General features: G+C 39.6%; 1 protein-coding gene across 1 annotated transcript in view; it reads left to right on the top strand.

Annotated features, from left to right (window-relative positions):
- Positions 1-9,145, top strand: part of LOC104965253 (tetratricopeptide repeat protein 28-like) — a 91,722-nt gene that overhangs the window by 70,800 nt on the left and 11,777 nt on the right. The window contains exons 4-5 of the mRNA XM_010794209.1: positions 6,305-6,577; positions 6,657-6,787. Of these exons, the coding sequence (XP_010792511.1) occupies positions 6,305-6,577; positions 6,657-6,787 (404 nt within the window). The remainder of the gene's footprint in view (positions 1-6,304; positions 6,578-6,656; positions 6,788-9,145) is intronic.

The following is a 9,145-nucleotide window of genomic DNA, read 5'->3' as shown; positions in this document are numbered from 1 at the left end:
TAAATAACACACTGTTATTTACTCAACAATAACACACAATTATCCTTGTTTTTATTTATTCTTTTAATTATATTATCTTGGGCTTTTTAGCATGCTTTTTAGCCGTAAAAAATCACCGGAAACAGACGTAGGCCTATAAGGGACATTTCGAGCGATACACAACACAAACCACCCACTGAACAGATTACCCAAGATCCTCAGCTTGAAGCTCGTTGATTGGATGTTTTAGCCGCAATGCATGTTGGGATATGATGTTAATGCGATATGATATCCGAATTTTTCTTTTTTAAATAAAATAATATTTTATTCCGAGTGTTCTTGCATTTCTCTTTGGAAGTCATCACATAACTGCATTGTAATACACAGTTCGGCTGCATTAAATATTACACATCTGCCATAATTCTTTATTTATTGACTCCTGATTAGAAGACTTCTAGACAAACTGGAAGAACTGCCACGGAAACTAAATACGTGACGTGGATCATAAATATATCAGCAATTAAACAACATCTTCAATTTCTCTTCAAACAATACTTCTCCTTGCAGTATCAATTCTAATTCGGCTGACTTTTATATTTGATCCAATTGGTAGATAGGCTATATTTACACCATAACGGTGCACAGCTGATAGAAAAGGACTTTTTAAAGATATTACTGATTTTCTTTGAATATAAGAATTTAAATACTGAGTTGAGAGAATAGTCAGGGGTTTTGGGTGATGGGAGACACATCTATGGAATCACAATGTCAATAGCTTACCATTAAATGACAGATAAACCTTTCTGTCTGTGATGTTTTACAAATCAGATATTAATGTGTAGAAGTAAAACATGAGAAATAGTATAGCAATATCCTGTAAAATTATGTGAAAACATGAATAAAACTACACATCTTCAGATGTTATACATACATAAGTGTCCTACACTAATAATACAAAGTTATTATTAGTATGCTGTGTGTACCTTGTGTGCACCGCCTAGTGGTTAAAGCACATTATCTTCTTTTGAATAAGAAAAAAGCTTTGGGGGTATCTATCTACAGATAAATATTAAGCCTGACAAAGTACTTAACGTCTAATATATTGCTTTCCTGCAATGCTATGTTGAAGCACTTATTTTAAACTGATATTATACACATTAATTATACTCTTATGTAGATAGTATAGAAATGTGCAGAATATGACAATTTAATGGTGGAGGTATACACACATATTGATAGATGTCTTGTAATGCACTGTTGAGGAACCTGTCGACCCAAGTATTTCATTCATTGCATAACTACACCGTAGTTGTGTATATGATACTGTATGTCAATAAACCTTAAAAAATCTAGAAATCTTGAAAGGGATGTGCCAAATAGCAATTATATACAGTTTTTAATTAATATACTTTATAGAGATCTGCAGATAAATGTTTAGTCTTCTCAAGCACCAACTTATCTAATATCACAATTCTCCTGGTTGTTTGCACGTGCACAGTCTACCTTCCGCTGGACATTACTCGTGTAAGCATAAAGTCTGCTTTAAGGGTTGTTATGATTTCACATGATGTGTCAGATCTGCAGAGTAACTCAGATAAGTGTATGAAGTAGATACCAGGTTAACCTCTGGGTTTGAATGTGGTAGAATTACAAAAGACTATGAGGCGTCATCGGCGTATTATTAATCGCGGCGCACATGGACACTCCAACACATCCAATCCCGGAGCTTGAAATTAATCACTGGTTTTGTCACAACGGACTGTAGTCCAAACGATAGCGGAGGATTATGGGTAGTGTAGTGTCTTCCGCCATCCTAAACTGAATTTTTTTTCGGATATCATATCGCATTAACAACACCACATCTGGCGTCACAGAGATCTTCTGTTACTGTCCTTTCTTCTTAGAGGAAGTACAGAAACACGTAACTCTGGATTTGTTTTAATGTTTGAGGTGCAATAAACGACACAGCAGCTTTTTGGCATGTTAAAACTATTATTTTCTGCTGGCGAAATTACAGCCTCGCCTACTGATTTCAATGTGTGCTCTAAAATGATATGTATAAATGACTATTATCATTATTATAAGCAAGACAATAAATGGCAAAGATAGAAAATATACGTCTTTAAGATATGTTCATAAGAAACGTAACGTGGGAGAAAATATGTTTCTAGAAGATATGTAGAAAATAAACGTATTTGAGATACGTTAATAACGATCGTAACGTGGGAGAAAATACGTTTCTAGCTAAACGTAATTGAGAATGCAGTTTAGTTCTGCGGGAATGCAATTTTTAGGAGAAAGGGTTGGTCCTTTTCTGCATCCTTATCACGTATTTCTGTTCAACAACTCCAGAGATGTATACATTTATTTGTTTGACTTGTCTCCCATAACTCTGAAAGTTGTTGGAGTGGAGAGTGAGACGTCAGCGTTGAGGAAACTGTCTCAACTTTTCTTTTGTTGTGTTATTCAGTGACCCTCCTCTGAGATACAAAAAGATGCCTCTGATGATTCACATCCCACAAACAAATGCACTTTTTATCTGACAGAGGGAGAAAAGAGACACTTAAGTGAGATGTAGAAAATGAATAAAACAAGCACGTCTGATGAAGTACAAAGAGAATGAGTCTGATGTTTAGTGTATGAAACACACACATTCATGCACATGTAAACTGTCCACGAGGCAGCTCTTCACTGTGATGGGCAGAGGTTAATAAATAAGTGCTGTTTTCAGGACATTCATATGAAAACAAGTTTTTATTTTTTATTTTACAATGTCTACAGAACTTGCTTCCCCAATCACTGATTTGATTTTAAGAGATTGTAAACTTGAATCAATCTTATCATCTAACCCTCTAAAAAATGAATATCTGTATTTCTGTAAATTGTATAATATGAAAACATGTCGACAGTTAGTTGGAGAACTAGGCCTCTCAAGCTAAAAAACTATCTTTGATGACATTTTATCAAATGGACTCTAAGGCTATGTTAACATGAGTAGTTACCGCTCTGTTCAGAACTATAGGGAAATGTTTTGAATTTGGGGGTTTAGAATTCGACCCTGAATCAGGAGCAAGGGTTTGTCTCAGCTATTTCAAATGCAGACAGTTAATTTCCAGAGGAAAAATACGTATTGATTACAGTTGGCAGATAGGGTATTCATATCAGGTGAGTTAGTTTTGGAGTAAGGAATCGGTCATAGAGGCAGAAAGTTGGTTTTGCTGCAATAATTTACTGATGTCTAATGTTTGAGAAAGTAAACAGATTCTCCAGAAGTTACAAATAATCAAATTTCTCATTAGATGCTTTGCCATCATGAAGAATCTTACGAGCATGAGCTGAGAACGGTGAAGGGATGGTTTTGCTACCATGTTTGTTAGCATGAATTTGCTTCTCGTGGAGCCCTTGATGAAATATTTACAAGGTAGACTCTTGTGTGTCATTGATCTCTCCAGCCACTGTTCACAGTGCACTTTAATGTGCCGGTCTCAACAGCAGAAGAAGATGAGGTGCACAAATCAAGGATGGTTTGCAGGCTAGAGTTGGCACAGGATTATGTTTTATGCCCTTCAGCTGTATCAGAATGAGAGCAACGCTTCTTGGGGATAGTCTTCCACTTGGCAAGCTACAGCAAATGTCTATGCACGTGGAATTCAGCTCGCTCACTGGAGAGTTATTCACGACATTTCCCTTTGAGGTAGAGAAAGTCGATCCAGATGAGGCGTGTGAGCACAAGGCCATTGGTAACTGACCAAATGAGATCTGCTTTCTCTTTTTGTAGCATTTACAAACAGCTGCAGCATTGAAAGAAAGATGCAGCTCTCCTACCAGTGTTCGATAGGGATAAGGGGCTGTGCAATACATTTATATTATATGGATATCAGGACATGAGACTGGATTACTTATTAATATCGTTTTTGGAGAATTTTATTGTAGTATAATTGGGGCACAGTGACTCAGTCCGTTGTGACTTGGCCTTGGAACTGTAGGGTAGCCGGGTCACTGTGTGTGGGCACCTCTCAAGCTACCAGGTGTCGACTGGTAGCTTGAGAGGGGCCAGTTCACCTCCTGGGCCCTGCTGAGGTGCCCTCGAGCAAGGCACCTAACCCCCGATACGACTGGCTGCCTCTCCACTCTGTATACCTGTGTGTATTTGTGCTGTGTGTGTGTATAAAACAGAGTTGAAACTGAATTATGCCCCAGGGGAATCAATAATGGTTCATCTTCTTCTTCATCTTAATTGTTAAATCTTAATAAAATATACAAAAATATTCCAGACAATGAAAAAAAAAAAAAAAAAAAGTGACATTCAAATATTTGGCCTCTTTGATATAGAAATCTTGGATGTGCTACATTTTGACACATTTTAAAAATATGTTCATTTTATTGGAGTGGTTTGTGCAATCTAACATGAATCCCATTGTTGCAGAGCACTGCTTTTACCACAAATGTGATATATTATTGTCTTTTTTGGACTTTACCGACAGTAAACTGATGCACTTTTCAGACTGTTCTAGCGTTTCCATTATTATTAGCCATTATATCCCCTTTAACGATCATTATTTATCAAAAGCCTTCCAAATACATTTATGAAAGCACCAAGAGTCAACTGTTCAATATCATCAATATTGGGGGATTTTATTAATTATATCTAGATCCCTCAGCCCTATATTGTGATCACAGCATGTTGTAAGCAGCATAAGCGAGGACATGCAGTGTTGTGTTTGTGTGACAAGAGTCCTGTCTGAACTACTGCAAGACTTCACTGTGCAGATCTGATGCTGTGGGGGGGGGGTTCTGCTGTCCAGGGGCTGCAACCTCAAAAACTGCATCTCCCATAAGCTTCAAAGCAAGCGAGCCTCAAAGCTTACAGTCAGACGCCAAGTATCAAATGATACCAGGAGTTGTCATGCTCCAGTAAGCAGGAGGAAGGGCAACATGTGGGAGCATGGAGAGGTCCAAGGTGCAGGAGCGGGGGGGGGCTGCAGTTTGCCAGCATGGAGGGCAGGTGGGGGGGGGGCCTCCTCTGCGTTATCTGTCCCCTGTTGGGTCTGCTGATGTCTTTTTTAAAGCCTGACGTGCTCTGAGGCATCAGCCAGGCAAGTTGTTAAAAAGTCGAGGCAATCCTTCCAATTCTCACCGGGGGATGTTTACTAAGCCTGCCTCAAATTAGCGTGAGAAGCGCAACATTTTACATCTCCACCAATTTTTCAATTTAGCGTGGTATTTACTGAAACTACACATGCAAATGAGACCAGCTGCAGTTGATGTCATTTGCATAAAGTGTTAAGCTCAATATGACCCCGACGGTGGTTCTGGCACATGTTGCATGCCTGGATAGCAGAGTGCAACTAGAGTGCAAGAGTAGAACTACAGGCAAAACATCATAGGTGAGTTATGAAACATCAGCATGGGAACAAATACATTCCAATTTTTGTATCTCAATAAAACAGCGCAAAATGTTTTACACCTGCTTTTTCTCGGATGTCACATGCAGTTTCCTCTGCTGCATTGATCAGCCAGCAGCTTTGGCTCTAACACAAAATACAGTTTCTTTTAAGTGCAAAATAGAAATACAGCAGCAGCCAGATATAGTGAAACCTAGAAGTCACAGCTCTGTCCTCTCTCTGCTCTACATCACGGTTTCCCCCTCAGGACCATACATTAGCACTAATTCTCCCTCCAAGCAGCACCCAGACAAATTATTTAGTGATTTTGCAGCAGTTGCATGCTTTGCCTCCACACCAGCATGTTTTCCTATAAGTCACATTATGTAACTTGCAGATTTTATAATGACTGTAGTGTTCTATATCATTACCCAAAAATATCACAAATATATATACGTCCTGTATTGTCCAATCAGGTCACCAGTGTTACCACCGTTACACATTACAGTATAACTGTAACGCACATTACTTTTAGTTTTGGCTGTGTTATCTCTGTACACTGCACATATTCTCTATTGTTGCACAGTGAACTTTTGCACATTCCTTTCACAATAATCTTGCACATTCCTACAAATTAAACACTCATATGTCTTTCATATTTTTTTCACATTTTGATTGACCATTTGCTTAAAATTGTATTGAGGTTTCTAGATTTTTTTTTAGTAGTACCCAAGCAAATTCCTTCACTTTAAAATGTACTTAGCAATAAACCTCAATGTTTCTTCCACATACCACGTGGACCAAACTGAAAATAATGAATGTCAAACAGTTAAATAGATGACATTCAAAAACTGATGCAACTCTGAATGTTACATTTCATGCCAATCAGACACTAATAAAAACGACTTTCCTCACGGTCGTCTTTGTGTTTCCCTGCTCAGACTCCCTGGAGCCGACCTACCAGCAGCTGCAGAAGATGAAGCTGGACAAGAGCCCGTTCGTGGTGGTGTCCGTCATTGGTCAGGAGCTGCTGACCCACAGTTTCCATGGCGCCTCCGTGGTGGTCCTGGAGGCCGGGCTGAAGATCGGCACGTGCTCGCTGAAGCTGCGGGGGTCCGTCTTCTCGGCCCTCAGCTCGGCATACTGGTCTCTAGGTAACGCGGAGAAGAGTGTGGCCTACATGCAGCAGGACCTGGAGGTCACCAAGACTTTAGGTACGAAGAGGAGCAAGAGATACAGTGCAGAGTGAAATGATAATGAAGAAAGGGAACTCATATTCTCATTTGTCCACAGGTGACCAGTCAGGGGAGTGTCGTGCTCACGGGAACCTCGGCTCTGCCCTCTTCTCCAAAGGCAGCTACAGAGAAGCGCTGGCCAATCACAGGAACCAGTTAGTGCTGGCCATGAAGCTCAAGGACAGAGAGGTACATTTGCATACAAAAATGCTGAGTGTGCTCATGCATATTCATGATGAACCAGATTTGCAGTCTAACTCTTGGCAGTATCAGTATTTGCTTCTCGGTTTAACAAGTTAGAGATAACAATCTGATTGAAGTGCACCACACAAATGTAGGCTGGGGCCCAAGCTATCACCCAGAGCAGGTCCTGTATCCATGCCCACCTCGTAGAGCCAGATATTACCATCACGTTTACAGATTAAAGTTATATTTGACGGGTTTGTCAATGCATGAACTTTATTAAACAAACTAACTAATTTATTTTCAGGCAGTATAGGTAAAAAAAAAAAAAAAAAATACTTATTGTGTGCCGCAAATCTCTGAATGAGAGAATCAGTTCAGGGGTATCTTACGCATCCAAGTCCCAAGCAGGGATGGGACGTTATTAATAAATGTTTAATTAGGGATCTCCCAATTCAGTTTTTTCCTGCCTCAGATCCTAATCTAAAAATACCCAGTAGTTATCACACTTTTACAGGTTTGTTTTTGCATTTTAAAATGGGATGGAATTCATGTGTTGGGTAAGACACTGGTATAATATAATAAGATCAATATGAGTTAATCTTGAAAATAGTTAGTGTTAAACAGTCCAAAGCGTGTCAGTTTTTTGCAGAGCTGCAACTAAAAGCAGTATAAATGTATCTCTCTCCATTCTGCTATGTTTATTTAAAGTACCATACTGATTATTCAGTATAAGCCTATACTGTAAATTAATATGACAACGTCACCTGTCTGTACAAAACAGTGAATTAAATTTAGATTGGAAATTATCATCCAAACCTAAATAAATATTAAAACAAACTTCTGATTAGCTCTTGCTCCTTTGCTAGTTTGGAGCGTCTGACTCTCAGAGCAGGTGTTTTCAGCCTCGGGCCGCAGCTACACTCCCCTGTTTCCTTCTGAAACACTTTGGACAGTTGTGAGAAGTGAACTTAATTAGACTGCTGTTTCAGGTTAGACTTTGGCCCCTCCATGTCTCAAAACACTAAGTGAAGCTGTCAGGTTTTTTGTGTTCATTTACCTTCGTCAAACTAACCAAACAAACAGTGTTTCGTACATCTACTGTGTGTGTGTGTGTGTGTGTTTTCATGTATGAGAGTGTGTTGCTTTTTCAGTTTCATGACGTAGTGTACATACAATTATGTGTCATTGTATAATTAAATATTTAATTTAATCTGTGCCTGCTGAGTTTTATGTAGAACAGGGGTACTCAAACTTTTTTGTTAAAGGTTCACTTGTGAATTTTATACAAGGTCAACAGTCCGGATCAATGCCAGTAAAGTCCCCCGTCCGTCCGTCCGTCCGTCCGTCCGTCCCCTCGGAGCGGAGCAACGAAACTGAAATTAAGAAGCAGTTTTGGCGCGCAATGCCTGGGGGGGGTTTCCCGACATGTCGTTGCAGTACATTAAAGGGTGTTTCATGTCCTGTGGACCTTCTTAATCTTTTTTTGTTCTTTTTTTTTTGAAAGAAAATTTAATTTTGTTTTTTCGTTTATTCTGGTTTGTTTTGTGCTTGTATCTTTGATTTTAAATGTATTTATTTATTGAATGTTTTGTGAGCAGAGCTGTGTGGTTTTATATTTTATGTATCTCTCTGTACAGCACTTTGGTCTGGAGGTTTTAAAGTGCTATATAAATAAAGTTGGATTGGATTAATCTACTTTATTTGGGGGCCCCCTTCTGGTCCAAGCACTTGCCTGTCGGTAAACAGCGCCCCTGTATACACACACACACCGCGGCAGAGTTTCGAAAAAAGAGAACGCCCAAATAGGTCCCACTCAAGAAAAAATAAAGGAAACGAAAAAATTTGTGTACACAGAAGTCATGTCTCAATCGAGACTCACAATCGCTCCGAACGATTAATTCGTTTCTGCTCTAATGCAGGTTTCTGTACAGTCCGTAACAAAGACTATCCGTTGAGAGACACCAGGCCGACGGCTAAACTGCAAGTCTAGCCGTCGTTTAAGACATCAGGCGGCAACCATTTTTCCTAAACCCATGCCTCCTTTTCTTCTCTCCCAAATAAAAGACTTCGCGACGCACCAAGGGACTGCGTGGCCCCTGTGATAATCCATATTTTCTGTACGTGTTTCCACGTACAGACCGTCGCAACACTCATACTTGCACGTCACTCTAATAAATGAACCCCGCCCGCTTCCGCCACTGTGCGTAACGTTGGCTTCAATTGGCGTTCAACATGGAACTGACCAAACATTACCGACCAATACTAACGATAAAACGGCTCCAAGTTCCGTAACCGATGTCCTGTTCTGTCAACGGACAGAACGGTGATCAAGTTACGGTTAGTATGCACATACATACACAC

Source organism: Notothenia coriiceps, unplaced genomic scaffold (assembly GCF_000735185.1).
Source record: "Notothenia coriiceps isolate Sejong01 unplaced genomic scaffold, NC01 NC01_scaffold00037244, whole genome shotgun sequence".
In the NCBI taxonomy this organism is placed as follows: domain Eukaryota; kingdom Metazoa; phylum Chordata; class Actinopteri; order Perciformes; family Nototheniidae; genus Notothenia; species Notothenia coriiceps.
This window is presented reverse-complemented; position numbering and strand designations above follow the sequence as displayed.